The 16,583-nt window shown below is 38.1% G+C and overlaps 1 protein-coding gene across 6 annotated transcripts in view; it reads left to right on the top strand.

Moving 5' to 3' along the window:
- Eip63F-1 (Ecdysone-induced protein 63F 1) overlaps nt 1-16,583 on the top strand; it is a 100,314-nt gene that overhangs the window by 4,939 nt on the left and 78,792 nt on the right. For 2 of the 6 annotated variants that reach the window (XM_032435590.2, XM_032435588.2), the window contains exons 2-3: nt 3,202-3,240; nt 3,309-3,348. In XM_032435590.2, coding sequence (XP_032291481.1) covers nt 3,202-3,240; nt 3,309-3,348 — 79 coding nt within the window. Of the gene's footprint in view, nt 1-52; nt 592-997; nt 1,016-3,026; nt 3,131-3,201; nt 3,241-3,308; nt 3,349-5,294; nt 5,493-16,583 lie in introns of those variants that run through there. The other 4 variants (XM_032435587.2, XM_070208511.1, XM_032435589.2 and 1 more) reach the window with 4 other exon arrangements.

The following is a 16,583-nucleotide window of genomic DNA, read 5'->3' as shown; positions in this document are numbered from 1 at the left end:
GACGGCAAACGAAATGCTCAATTTTGTTTGGGACTTCGTTGCGAGACGATCGTCAAATAGAACGCGCGCGTCTCGAAGAAAAGCTAAAAAGTGAAACAAATAAAAAAGTGTATAGTGTGAACATTTGGACCGCAGTTAAAGCGTTATTAATATTAATTATTAATAATTATTCAATAAAGTTTGAGCTTCATTTGTTTTTGACTTTTACTTTTCTAACAACAATTTGTGAAATATTTTTATTGCTTGCACACGGCGCATTAAGCTAATTAAAATACACTTAAAAGAAATAAACCAAGTGGGAAGTGAAAAAGAAAACTGTAAAATAATTAACAAAAATTTTCCAAATTTTTAAATAAATGAATTAAATACACATCGTTTGGACACACGCTGGCAAAGCAAGACTGTTTTTAAATTTGAGCACAGCCACCGAGAAATCAATCAAAAGTAGGGCAAATATAAATATTACGCATACGCCACCGTTGCCGACACCGATTCCCTGTTTGCTCTTGTTATCTCTCTCTCTCCCACTTTCGCTCTTTCTTTTATCAATATTGAATGAGCCCAATGAGCGGACTACGTCAGCAGCTGAAGGTGAGTAGCACACAGAAGGGAAACCTTTCATAGAAACTATATCTTCCATGTTTTCCTGCTAACCTGAATCGCATTGAACCCCAACCGAACTGCAGAAGCCTGCCAACAATTGTGTAAATATTTATTAAATTGGTTGCAGCCTCCGACTGGAAGGTACTAAAAGTGTTTCGTGTTTACAATGCATTTTTAATACGTGTGTAAATATTAATTGTTGATTTCGATAAATAATGTTCAAAGTCTGTTGGCACAATAATTAATAGCTTGTTTAGCTCCCAGTAAGAAGGACGCACTTTCTTAATATATTTCAATTTTTTTTATTGCGTAAAGTTTTTAAAGTTATAAAAAATTAACAAAGGAAGCCTGTCTGTCAACAATATCAACAAAGGCCTTGATTACCTATTGTCAAGAGCAGTATTCTGTCAAGGTATATAGTATATATTTTCTGCTTGAAAAGATTACCCGTATGTAAGTATGTAAGCATTGCCTACATATGTATAAAATAAATGTTCTCAAAAAGCTTTGAAAAGGATTTTGAAACAGATCGAACGGTAAACAAACAACTTTCATTCAATCGTTTTCTGTAATTTACCACTGCTGCGAGTGGAATTTCCCAAATCGTTAAAACATGATTTATTATATTCTAATGTAGAGCTTTGAAAAAATTTACAAATAAATAATCTTTAAAATGAACTTTCCACCGAAGGAGTTTAGATTTTGTAAAAAATGTGAAAAACCACTCAAATGATTTCTTATGTAGATCCCCCAAAATGAATATTATTATTATAATGAAAACATCACCCACCAAATCTTTGACCCTCATTTCCACCAAGGAGGGATGGATTTCCCAAAAAGGGGGAAACACTCCTCAAAGGAATTTAAACAAAGAACTTTGAAATTGAGTTTAAGGTCGGTCGAATGGTGAACAAAAAAGATTCATACAAACGTTTTCAGTGTTCAGTGTTTTTTGCAAACTTGCAGTTGGAATTTTCCGAAATCCCGTTTAAAGTGCACCTTCATCACATAAGGTAACTACAATGAAAATTTCAGTTTCCTATCTCTTACGGTTTGGGCTGTCCGTTGATCACCAATCAGCCAGTCAGTCAGGTCAAACACTTTTATATATAGAGATTGTTTTTTTTTTTATATGAGTGGCATAACAAATTAATAATCATCATTAAATAAGCTCAGCCTTATATTAGTTTCGCAAAGCTTTGTCTATTATTTTTCCAATTTTCCCGTCTTGTGCTCAATATGGACCCAACAAAGATTCTGCTAAGATTCTCGCTCTAAATTCGTACCGTCTTATTTAAATCGAATAAAATACAGATCGATCTTCACAATATTTGTGTATGTGTTTAAAAATTGCGCCCATTAAATTTTATTATAACAAAAATGTGCATAATGGCTTCTTAATTTGCACTTGGATACGTCGTCAGTCAGGGCTGCTCAATGTTTTTTTTTGGCATTAAAAAACCGAGTGTTTAAACAAAAATTCACTCTGTGCACCCATATAAACAAAAGCGATTATTAGCTTATTGCTGCCATTTATTTCGAAAAGAGCGCGTTGTAGAGAATACGATGTGACGCAAAGCAGGCTGATAATTCTAAAAATTATTATCATTTTTATTATAAACAATTGTTTAGATCAAACTTTTACAATGTTTTGAAATACATATATTCAGTGTCTCGCTAAACTGTTCAAGATTTTTATTACTTAAATTAAATATTTTATTCGAGTAGAAAACGAAGGAAAACAAACTATGAAACTTATGAGAAAGGGCACAATAAATACTTGAATGTGTCACAAAACAATATGATTAAAAATTCATAAATCTATTAAATTGTTTATTTTTTACTATTCGAATACGTGAGTAAAAAAAGGGAGTCTCTTTTGGCACACTGGATTTATGTCAACGTCAATTAGGGCCCGGCCTCATGCATACTGATGAGCAACTGGCTTGTGACCGACTTTAATGCGTAATGTTTATAAATTTAAATATTTTCATATTATTAAGGTGATTGTCATAATCAAATTTTAGAAGCGTCAAGGAACAGCTACAATAAATATAAGTAAATTGCAGTCTCACACTTAGTCTAATACTTATATGTTGTAATTTTTAGATAGTTTTTATTACTGGCTACTTTTATTATTTTTCAATAATTATTCATAAGTGATTAACATGTGAAAATTGTTATTTTGTACTCAGCTTGTTATGGTCATTTTTTGTCTGTGACCCATTTTAGTTTTTAACTTAAGCACACAACAAATACCACAAATTCTTGACGCGAAACTAAATTTACTGCGAAACTGAAATAGCGTTTACAGCACGAAGATCCAAATGGGATCCCAAATAACGACGTAATAAACGAATTGTCAAAAATGAAAATATATAAAAATACAGCACAGTAAACACATGCCTCGTTTGCCAAGTTAATTTTAAATTTACGATTTATTTGCTTCTGTTCTAAAGCCCATTTAAACATTTCTACTTGCGCTTAAAAGTATGCTAAGCACTTTAATCGCAGCTAACTTTTCATAGTATGTTTACTAAAAACTAAGAATTGTATTTAATTTATTGGAAATCTATTTATTTTTGATTTGTTTTGTAGATGCTGGGAACAGCGCTGCTGGGCAAACGTGCTACAAAGGTAAATAAGCGAGCGAAATATTGATTTGATTTTACATTCATATATTGCATATTTCTTTGCAACAATAGCCCGTTAAAAAGAAACCCTTTACAGATGTCGAAATTAATGGTAAGTAAAGGGAACAAATAAATATATTTTATATTTTGTAGATATATATTAAATCCACGCAGATCTTCTGGTCTTCGCGGCGTATACGTAATCCAGCCATAAATAACCAATGCACATTGCTATATTATTATCAGATATTCATACATGTAATTATTTAAGCAAGTAAATAAAACCCTTCTATCTTCGTTAAACGATAATTGGGCAATAATAAGCAATTAGTTACCAGCCGCTCACACGGCGTATACGTGATCTGGCCAAGAAATTTGCTGTGCATATTGCAATTTATATGCGGCCCGCACTTTTGAACTGAAAAATGTCTAAATTTAGACATGGCCGCCTTTTGCGTGTCGCCAAACGCTAGACATGGGCTGCAGCTTTCAGTTTTTATAGTTTGCTAAACAGATCGCTTATTTTTGGGCAGCAGAGACGGCAGGTGCGACGACACTTCAGATATTCGGACTTAGCTCGTTTATTTCCTAATGCTATTTTCATTTCGAGCTCAATAAAATGGAAGAAAGGTCCATGCACCATGCCCGGCAATGTGTCTTTAATCTAACCGAGACATCCGCAATCACGAAATTTAATTTAATTAATGTGCTAGCCCCGATTACTGATAGCAAATTCTTTTTGAGGCCAAAACAGTTGCAAATCACGTGACAAATCTTGGCCCCAAAACAACAGCAAAGGTGAATTCCAAAAGATAAGCACTTGGCCCTCATATCTTAAGCCAAGTGCGATTTAGGTAGGGTCTAAAAGCCAGCTGACAACATGGATTATTGCAAATTATTAGCAACAGTCAGAAGATACTGAGTAATGCTCGACGATCTTTTCCTATCTTATTTTGAACAGAGTGTCTCCCGTTAAATCTGATCAAGCATTACTCATTACCGAGTACATAACAAACGGGTGTATTATGAGCTATCTTCAGATACAAATATTGGCAAAGTGTCGCCATTCTGCCTGCAGCTTATCATATGAAGACAGTTCCAAAAATCAAAAAACTCGCAGCTCAATTAACAATCACACAGGAATGAAAACCTTGAGGAAAATTATATTTGTAATTTTTTACTCTGCACTTACGATATTTGAAACTAAGCTACCTTACGATATATTTAACTAAGCTATCTTACGATATACGTAAGAATACCAAGATAGCTTACGATATTTCTAACTAAGCTATTGTACGATAATTGCAACTAACCCTCATTTTATATAACTTTCGATTTTTATGATCCAATTTAAAAATCTGTAAATTAAATTATACTTGAATTGAAATTTATGAAATTAAACTTTGGTAACTTGCGCAGAATTATTGTATTTGTATTTTTTCACTCTGCATTTTATATATAAGTATTATTTCTTACTAAACTCTCTGACGATATTTCTAACCCATCCGCATTTTATTCAACGTTCCATTTTTATAATCCAATTAAAAAATCTGTCAATCAAAAGAGCTAAACTGATCTATTGTAGGGTACTGATAGCCGTTACTGAAGCGGCCCACTTGTCTTCTTTGGAGTAAGGTCTGTCGTATCTGATAATCTGTCAAAAATAAGAGAGGCAACCAGAATAAAAAGCAATAAGCGCGTATGCCAAATAATATTACAACACGCTATCTGTATATGTATTTGTGTATACAGGGTGTATTCTTAGTTACTTATATTACATTCAGACAATTCTACAAGTTAATGAAATCAGAGGGCACCCACACGCCTCCGCGTTCAGTTCGAGCTGATAAAAAGCCCTGGTTCTCGTAATACTAGTATTGCAGTTATCTCAGGTGTGAGAGGTGCTCGGAAATTGTTTGGTTGCCTATCAGGAAAATGATATACAATACAATATAATATACACACTCTCGCTCTCTCTGAGTGTTTTGTCCAAAAACAAAAGTTAGTCATTATCTTGGAGTTTTCGTAGATAAATCGTGTGGCACACGGCACACGATTGGCTTTCAGTTACCGCGGCTAACCCAGACCCGTCAGACAATACTCAGCTCAAGTCCCCCGCCCCCAAAAAGTCAACTAATTTGTGAATTTGTGAAAGACTGACGGACTGATTGATGTGAGTGATTGAGCGCGTTAAAACACTGTTCAAAAAACAATAAAGAGACGCACACTTCGACAATATGAGCAAAGATGATAAGTGTGAGTATGTGCCCAAAGAACTTGAGGTATTTCTACAAATTGTGCGGACTTCGCTCAAAATGCCGGCTATTTTATTGTGTATGTCTATGTGTGATTGATCGCAATCATAATGTGATTAAGTGAGAATGGAATTTTGGACATGAAGGATTGTCTCTTGATTTATAATTGTGCAATTTTTTGTGTATAGTTCGCATTTTTGTACTCTGAATGAGTAGTGAAAATGAGTGAAAATATGACAGGCAGAAGAAAACATCTGCGACCACAAAGAGCATAAATATTCTTTATCAACAGGAAGTCTTATTCCATTATGCATTCATTTAAATGCATACATTTAAAAAATCCATGGGTTAAAAAAAGTTCACCGAATAACGAATCGCTTGTAAAGTCAAGCTTTTTTGATAATCTATTGCCATAAAAACAATGAAAATCTAAATTTTTAGCAAAATAGACCAAGGTCACATCACATTTTTTTTCAAAATCGGGGTCGGTTCAAAATGATTTTTTTGATGATTTTTTTAAATATCGTCTGATTTTAAAATGTTATACCTTTTTAAACTCGTACGGATCCCTACTATCAATTGGCGTTCGAAGAAATTAAAAATCGATAGGTAGGAAAAAATAAATATCTAAAATTTGACCAAAATCGACCAAAAATCAAGGGGTTACATCACGTTTTTTTTTTTCAAAATTAGGGTCGGTTCAAAAATCAAAACTTTTTCCATGACAAAATGACATGGGGTTACATCACGCTATTTTTTAAAAATAGAGGTCGGTGCGAAAATCGAAACTTTTCGATTATTTTTTTTTTAATATCTCGGGTAATAGCTCCGCGGGGAGATATGACGTTCCAAAACGACATAACTCCGCGCGGAGATATGACGTTCCAAAACGACATAACTGCGCGCGGAGATATGACGTTCCAAAACGACATAACTCCGCGCGGAGATATGACGTTCCAAAACGACATAACTCCGCGTGGAGATATGACGTTCCAAATGACATAATATCTCGGGTAATAGCTTCGTGGGGAGATATGACGTTTCGAAACGACATAACTCCGCGCGGAGATATGACGTTCCAAAACGACATAACTCCGCGCAGAGATATGAAGTTCCAAAACGACATAACTCCGCGCGGAGATATGACGTTCCAAACGACAAAATATCTCGGGTAATAGCTCCGCGGGGATATATGACGTTCCAAAACGACATAACTCCGCGCGGAGATATGACGTTCCAAAACGACATAACTCCGCGCGGAGATATGACGTTCCAAACGACATAATATCTCGGGTAATAGCTCCGTGGGGAGATATGACGTTCCAAAACGACATAGCTCCGCGCGGAGATATGACGTTCCAAAACGACATAACTCCGCGCGGAGATATGACGTTCCAAACGACAAAATATCTCGGGTAATAGCTCCGCGGGGATATATGACGTTCCTAAACGATATAACTCCGCGCGGAGATATGACGTTCCAAAACGATATTACTCCGCGCGGAGATATGACGTTCCAAAACGACATAACTCCGCGCGGAGATATGACGTTCCAAAACGACATAACTCCGCGCGGAGATATGACGTTCCAAAACGACATAACTCCGCGCGGAGATATGACGTTCCAAGACGACATAACTCCGCGCGGAGATATGACGTTCCAAATCATCACGTTGTTTTTTTCAAAATCAGGGTCGGTTCAAAACGACATAACTCCGCGCGGAGATATGACATTCCAAAACGACATAACTCCGCGCGGAGATATGACGTTCCAAAACGACATAACTCCGCGCGGAGATATGACGTTCCAAAACGACATAACTCCGCGCGGAGATATGACGTTCCAAAACGACATAACTCCGCGCGGAGATATGACGTTCCAAATCATCACGTTGTTTTTTTCAAAATCAGGGTCGGTTCAAAAATCAAAACTTTTTCGATGATTTTTATTGAATATCTCCCGTAAAAATCGTCTGATTTTGAAATGTTATACCTTTTTGAATTCGTACGGATCCCTACTATAAAATGGCATTCAGAGAAATTCAATATCGATGGGCTACAGATGGGCGCGGAGATATGACGTTCCAAAACGACATAACTCCGCGCGGAGATATAACGTTCCAAAACGACATAACTCCGCACGGAGATATGACGTTATGTAGTTTTGGAACGTCATATCTCCGCGCGGAGTTCTGTCGTTTTGGAACGTCATATCTCCCCACAGAGCTATTACCCGAGATTTTCGCACCGACCTCTATTTAAAAAAAAAAAAAGCGTGTTGTAACACCTTGCCATTTTTTCAATTTGGGTCAAAATTTTGGAAAATCATCAAAAAAGGTTGATTTTGAAAACGAATCAGTTTTTTGTCAATCATTTTTTGTAGCCCATCGATATTGAATTTCTTTGAATGCCATTTTATAGAAGGGATCCGTACGAATTCAAAAAGGTATAACATTTCAAAATCAGACGATTTTTACGGGAGATATTCAATAAAATTCATCGAAAAAGTTTTGATTTTTGAACCGACCCTGATTTTGAAAAAAACAACGTGATGATTTGGAACGTCATATCTCCGCGCGGAGTTATGTCGTTTTGGAACGTCATATCTCCGCGCGGAGTTATGTCGTTTTGAACCGACCCTGATTTTGAAAAAAACAACGTGATGATTTGGAACGTCATATCTCCGCGCGGAGTTATGTCCTTTTGGAACGTCATAATATCTCGGGTAATAGCTCCGTGGGGAGATATGACGTTATAAAACGACATAACTCCGCGCGGAGATATGACGTTCCAAAACGACATAACTCCGCGCGGAGATATGACGTTCCAAAACGACATAACTCCGCGCGGAGATATGACGTTCCAAACGACATAATATCTCGGGTAATAGCTCCGCGCGGATATATGACGTTCCAAAACGATATAACTCCGCGCGGAGATATGACATTCCAAAACGAGATAACTCCGCGCGGAGATATGACGTTCCAAAACGACATAACTCCGCGCGGAGATATGACGTTCCAAAACGACATAACTCCGCGCGGAGATATGACGTTCCAAACGACATAATATCTCGGGTAATAGCTCCGTGGGGAGATATGACGTTCCAAAACGACATAACTCCGCGCGGAGATATGACGTTCTAAACGACATAACTCCGCGCGGTGATATGACGTTCCAAATCATCACTTTTTTTGTTTCAAAAGCAGGGTCGGTTCAAAAATCAAAACTTTTTCGATGATTTTTATTGAATATCTCCCGTCTATATCGTCTGATTTTGAAATGTTATACCTTTTTAAATTCGTACGGATCATTACTATAAAATGGTATTCAAAGAAATTCAATATCGATGGGCTACAAAAAATGATTGACAAAAAACTGATTCGTTTTCAAAATCAACCTTTTTTGATGATTTTCCAAAATTTTGACCCAAATTGAAAAAATGGCAAGGTGTTACAGCACGCTTTTTTTTTTAAATAGAGGTCGGTGCGAAAATCTCGGGAAATAGCTCTGTGGGGAGATATGACGTTCCAAAACGACATAACTCCGCGCGGATATATGACGTTCCAAACGACATAATATCTCGGGTAATAGCTCCGTGGGGAGATATGACGTTCCAAAACGACATATCTCCGCGCGGAGATATGACGTTCCAAAACGACATAACTCCGCGCGGAGATATGACGTTCCAAAACGACATAATATCTCGGGTAATAGCTCCGTGGGGAGATATGACGTTCCAAAACGACATAACCCCGCGCGGAGATATGACGTTCCAAATCGACATAACTCCGCGCGGAGATATGACGTTCCAAACGACATAATATCTCGGGTTATAGCTCCGTGGGGAGATATGACGTTCCGAAACGACATAACTCCGCGCGGAGATATGACGTTCCAAATCATCACGTTTTATTTTACAAAATCAGGGTCGGTTCAAAAATCAAAACTTTTTCGATGATTTTTATTGAATATCTCCCGTAAATATCGTCTGATTTTGAAATGTTATACCTTTTTAAATTCGTACGGATCCCTTCTATAAATTGGGATTCAAAGAAATTCAATATCGATGGTCACGAAAAAAATGATTGACTAACAATTCATTCATTTTCAAAATCAACCTTTTTTGTTGATTTTCCAAAATTTGGACCCAAATCGACAAAATGGCAAGGGGTTACATCAGGTTTTTTTTTTTTTTAAAATAGAGGTCGGTGCGAAAATCGAAACTTTTCGATGATTTTTTTTTTTTCTAATATCTCGGGTAATAGCTCCGTGGGGAGATATGACGTTCCAAAACGACATAACTCCGCGCGGAGATATGACGTTCCAAAACGACATAGCTCCGCGCGGAGATATGACGTTCCAAAACGACATAACTCCGGGCGGAGATATGACGTTCCAAAACGACATAACTCCGCGCGGAGATATGACGTTCCAGAACGACATAACTCCGCGCGGAGATATGACGTTCCAAAACGACATAACTCCGCGCGGAGATATGACGTTCCAAAACGACATAACTCCGCGCGGAGATATGACGTTCCAAAACGACATAACTCCGCGCGGAGATATGACGTTCCAAAACGACATAACTCCGCGCGGAGATATGACGTTCCAAAACGACATAACTCCGCGCGGAGATATGACGTTCCAAAACGACATAACTCCGCGCGGAGATATGACGTTCCAAACGACATAATATCTCGGGTAATAGCTCCGTGGGGAGATATGACGTTCCAAAACGACATAACTCCGCGCGGAGATATGACGTTCCAAAACGACATAACTCCGCGCGGAGATATGACGTTCCAAACGACATAATATCTCGGGTAATAGCTCCGTGGGGAGATATGACGTTCCAAAACGACATAACCCCGCGCGGAGATATGACGTTCCAAATCGACATAACTCCGCGCGGAGATATGACGTTCCAAACGACATAATATCTCGGGTAATAGCTCCGTTGGGAGATATGACGTTCCGAAACGACATAACTCCGCGCGGAGATATGACGTTCCAAAACGACATAACGGATCCCTACTATAAAATAGCATTCAAAGAAATTCAATATCGATGGGCTACAAAAAATGATTGACAAAAAACTGATTCGTTTTCAAAATCAACCTTTTTTGATGATTTTCCAAAATTTTGACCCAAATTGACAAAATGGCAAGGTGTTACAACACGCTTTTTTTTTAAATAGAGGTCGGTGCGAAAATCGAAACTTTTCGATGATTTTTTTTTTTAATATCTCGGGTAATAGCTCCGTGGGGAGATATGACGTTCCAAGACGACATAACTCCGCGCGGAGATATGACGTTCCAAAACGACATAACTCCGCGCGGAGATATGACGTTCCAAAACGACATAATCCGCGCGGAGATATGACGTTCCAAAACGATAAATAAAATCATCAAAAAAGGTGTCACTTTACCAACAAATCGATTTTTGGTCAACAACTTTTTTTAGGCCATCGATTTTTGATTTGTTTGAATGCAAATTGAAAGTAGGGATCCGTACGAATTGAAAAAGGTATACAATTATAACATCCGAGGATATTTACCCGAGATATTCAAAAAAAACTATCAAAAAAGTTTTGATTTGCGAACCGAACTCCGAACTCCGCGCGGAGTAATTACTATGAATTGGCATTCAAAGAAATTAAATATCAGTGGCCTAAAAAAAGTTGTTCACCCAAAACCGATTCGTTTGTAAAGTCAACCATTTTTTAAGATTTTTTGGAATATCTCGGCCAAATAATGTCAGATTTTATTATTTTATACCGTTTTCGACTGGTAACGATCAATACTATCGATTGGCATCAAACATATTAAAATCTAAAATTTGACCCAAATCGACCAAAAAGCAAGGGGTAACATCAATGCGTTAGCAATTGTCAAACATAAAGGCGTTTTGTTCACACATGGGGAGATATGTCGCTTCAAAAACGACATATCTCCATGATCTCCGGGACTCAACAAGATATGTCGTTTCAAAACGACATATCTCCATGATCTCCGGGATTCAAGAAGATATGTCGTTTCAAAACTACATATCTCCATGATCTCCGGGATTCAAGAAGATATGTCGTTTTGAAACGACATATGTACCTCCGCACGTCGTTATCTGATATCGCAAATCCTTTTATAATTGCACAAGATACCCTTTATTCATAAGAGAAGCAATGCGTTAGCAATTGTCAAACATAGAGGCGTTCTGTTCACACATGGGGAGATATGTCGCTTCAAAAACGACATATCTCCATGATCTCCGGGATTCAAGAAGATATGTCGCTTCAAAAACGACATATCTCCATGATCTCCGGGATTCAAGAAGATATGACGTTCTAAAACGACATAACTCCGCGCGGAGATATGACGTTCCAAAACAACATAACTCTGCGCGGAGATATGACGTTCCAAAACGACATAACTCCGCGCAGAGATATGACGTTCCAAATCATCACGTTTTATTTTACAAAATCAGGGTCGGTTCAAAAATCAAAACTTTTTCGATAATTTTTATTGAATATCTCCCGTAAATATCATCTGATTTTGAAATGTTATACCTTTTTAAATTCGTACGGATCCCTTCTATAAATTGGGATTCAAAGAAATTCAATATCGATGGTCACGAAAAAAATGATTGACTAACAATTCATTCATTTTCAAAATCAACCTTTTTTGTTGATTTTCCAAAATTTGGACCCAAATCGACAAAATGGCAAGGGGTTACATCACGTTTTTTTTTTTTTTAAATAGAGGTCGGTGCGAAAATCGAAACTTTTCGATGATTTTTTTTTTTTCTAATATCTCGGGTAATAGCTCCGTGGGGAGATATGACGTTCCAAAACGACATAACTCCGCGCGGAGATATGACGTTCCAAAACGACATAGCTCCGCGCGGAGATATGACGTTCCAAAACGACATAACTCCGGGCGGAGATATGACGTTCCAAAACGACATAACTCCGCGCGGAGATATGACGTTCCAGAACGACATAACTCCGCGCGGAGATATGACGTTCCAAAACGACATAACTCCGCGCGGAGATATGACGTTCCAAAACGACATAACTCCGCGCGGAGATATGACGTTCCAAAACGACATAACTCCGCGCGGAGATATGACGTTCCAAAACGACATAACTCCGCGCGGAGATATGACGTTCCAAAACGACATAACTCCGCGCGGAGATATGACGTTCCAAACGACATAATATCTCGGGTAATAGCTCCGTGGGGAGATATGACGTTCCAAAACGACAGAACTCCGCGCGGAGATATTACGTTCCAAAACGACATAACTCCGCGCGGAGATATGACGTTCCAAAACGACATAACTCCGCGCGGAGATATGACGTTCCAAAACGACATAACTCCGCGCGGAGATATGACGTTCCAAAACGACATAACTCCGCGCGGAGATATGACGTTCCAAACGACATAATATCTCGGGTAATAGCTCCGTGGGGAGATATGACGTTCCAAAACGACATAACCCCGCGCGGAGATATGACGTTCCAAATCGACATAACTCCGCGCGGAGATATGACGTTCCAAAACGACATAACGGATCCCTACTATAAAATGGCATTCAAAGAAATTCAATATCGATGGGCTACAAAAAATGATTGACAAAAAACTGATTCGTTTTCAAAATCAACCTTTTTTGATGATTTTCCAAAATTTTGACCCAAATTGACAAAATGGCAAGGTGTTACAACACGCTTTTTTTTTAAATAGAGGTCGGTGCGAAAATCGAAACTTTTCGATGATTTTTTTTTTTAATATCTCGGGTAATAGCTCCGTGGGGAGATATGACGTTCCAAGACGACATAACTCCGCGCGGAGATATGACGTTCCAAAACGACATAACTCCGCGCGGAGATATGACGTTCCAAAACGACATAATCCGCGCGGAGATATGACGTTCCAAAACGATAAATAAAATCATCAAAAAAGGTGTCACTTTACCAACAAATCGATTTTTGGTCAACAACTTTTTTTAGGCCATCGATTTTTGATTTGTTTGAATGCAAATTGAAAGTAGGGATCCGTGCGAATTGAGAAAGGTATACAATTATAACATCCGAGGATATTTACCCGAGATATTAAAAAAAAACTATCAAAAAAGTTTTAATTTGCGAACCGAACTCCGAACTCCGCGCGGAGTAATTACTATGAATTGGCATTCAAAGAAAAAGTTGAAAAAGGCCTAAAAAAAGTTGTTCACCCAAAACCGATTCGTTTGTAAAGTCAACCATTTCTTAAGATTTTTTGGAATATCTCGGCCAAATAATGTCAGATTTTATTATTTTATACCATTTTCGACTGGTAACGATCAATACTATCGATTGGCATCAAACATATTAAAATCTAAAATTTGACCCAAATCGACCAAAAAGCAAGGGGTAACATCAATGCGTTAGCAATTGTCAAACATAAAGGCGTTTTGTTCACACATGGGGAGATATGTCGCTTCAAAAACGACATATCTCCATGATCTCCGGGACTCAACAAGATATGTCGTTTCAAAACGACATATCTCCATGATCTCCGGGATTCAAGAAGATATGTCGTTTCAAAACTACATATCTCCATGATCTCCGGGATTCAAGAAGATATGTCGTTTTGAAACGACATATGTACCTCCGCACGTCGTTATCTGATATCGCAAATCCTTTTATAATTGCACAAGATACCCTTTATTCATAAGAGAAGCAATGCGTTAGCAATTGTCAAACATAAAGGCGTTCTGTTCACACATGGGGAGATATGTAGCTTCAAAAACGACATATCTCCATGATCTTCGGGATTCAAGAAGATATGTCGTTTCAAAAGGACATATCTCCATGATCTCCGGGATTCAAGAAGATATCTCGTTTTCAAAACGACATATCTCCATGATCTCCGGGATTCAAGAAGATATGTCGTTTCGAAACGACATATCTCCATGATCTTCGGGATTCAAGAAGATATGTCGTTTCAAAACGACATATCTCCATGATCTCCGGGATTCAAGAAGATATGTCGTTTCAAAACGACATATCTCCATGATCTCCGGGATTCAAGAAGATATGTCGTTTTGAAACGACATATGTACCTCCGCACGTCGTTATCTGATATCGCAAATCCTTTTATAATTGCACAAGATACCCTTTATTCATAAGAGAAGCAATGCGTTAGCAAATGTCAAACATAAAGGCGTTCTGTTCACACATGGGGAGATATGTCGCTTCAAAAACGACATATCTCCATGATGTCCGGGATTCACGAAGATATGTCGTTTCAAAACGACACATCTCCATGATCTCCGGGATTCAAGAAGATATGTCGTTTCAAAACGACATATCTCCATGATCTTCGGGATTCAAGAAGATATGTCGTTTCAAAACGACATATCTCCATGATCTCCGGGATTCAAGAAGATATGACGTTCCAAAACGACATAACTCCGCGCGGAGATATGACGTTCTAAAACGAAATATCTCCGCGGGGAGACATGAGAGATATGTCGTTTTTGAAACGACATATCTCCATGATCTCCGGGATTCAAGAAGATATGTCGTTTCAAAACGACATATCTCCATGATCTCCGGGATTCAAGAAGATATGACGTTCCAAAACGGCATAACTCCGCGCGGAGATATGACGTTCCAAAACGGCATAACTCCGCGCGGAGATATGACGTTCTAAAACGACATATCTCCGCGGGGAGACATGAGAGATATGTCGTTTTTGAAACGACATATCTTCTTGAATCCCGGAGATCATGGAGATATGTCGTTTTGAAACGACATATCTTCTTGAATCCCGGAGATCATGGAGATATGTCGTTTTGAAACGAATATAAAAAGGTATACAATTATAACATCCGACGATATTTACCCGAGATATTCAAAAAAACTTTCGAATAAGTTTTGATTTTCGAACCGACCCCGATTTTAAGAAAAAACGTGATGTAACCCCTTGCTTTTTTGGTCGATTTTGGTCAAAATTTAGATTTTCAATTTTTGAACGCCAATCGATAGTATTGATCCCCACGAGTCAAAAATGGTACATCATTCCAAAATCGGACATTATTTGGCCGAGATATTCAATAAAATCATCAAAAAAGGTGGACTTTACCAACAAATCGATTTTTGGTCAACAACTTTTTTTAGGCCATCGAGATATGTCGCTTCAAAAACGACATATCTCCATGATCTCCGGGATTCAAGAAGATATGTCGTTTCAAAACGACATATCTCCATGATCTTCGGGATTCAAGAAGATATGTCGTTTCAAAACGACATATCTCCATGATCTCCGGGATTCAAGAAGATATGACGTTCCAAAACGACATAACTCCGCGCGGAGATATTACGTTCCAAAACGACATAACTCCGCGCGGAGATATTACGTTCCAAAACGACATAACTCCGCGCGGAGATATGACGTTCCAAAACGACATAATATCTCGGGTAATAGCTCCGTGGGGAGATATGACGTTCCAAAACGACATAACCACGCGCGGAGATATGACGTTCCAAATCGACATAACTCCGCGCGGAGATATGACGTTCCAAACGACATAATATCTCGGGTAATAGCTCCGTGGGGAGATATGACGTTCCAAAACGACATAACTCCGCGCGGAGATATGACGTTCCAAAACGACATAGCTCCGCGCGGAGATATGACGTTCCAAAACGACATACCTCCGCGCGGAGATATGACGTTCTAAAACGACATAACTCCGCGCGGAGATATGACGTTCCAAAACAACATAACTCTGCGCGGAGATATGACGTTCCAAAACGACATAACTCCGCGCAGAGATATGACGTTCCAAATCATCACGTTTTATTTTACAAAATCAGGGTCGGTTCAAAAATCAAAACTTTTTCGATGATTTTTATTGAATATCTCCCGTAAATATCGTCTGATTTTGAAATGTTATACCTTTTTAAATTCGTACGGATCCCTTCTATAAATTGGGATTCAAAGAAATTCAATATCGATGGTCACGAAAAAAATGATTGACTAACAATTCATTCATTTTCAAAATCAACCTTTTTTGTTGATTTTCCAAAATTTGGACCCAAATC

The sequence above is a fragment of the Drosophila virilis genome, chromosome 3 (assembly GCF_030788295.1).
Source record: "Drosophila virilis strain 15010-1051.87 chromosome 3, Dvir_AGI_RSII-ME, whole genome shotgun sequence".
In the NCBI taxonomy this organism is placed as follows: Eukaryota; Metazoa; Arthropoda; class Insecta; order Diptera; family Drosophilidae; genus Drosophila; species Drosophila virilis.
This window is presented reverse-complemented; position numbering and strand designations above follow the sequence as displayed.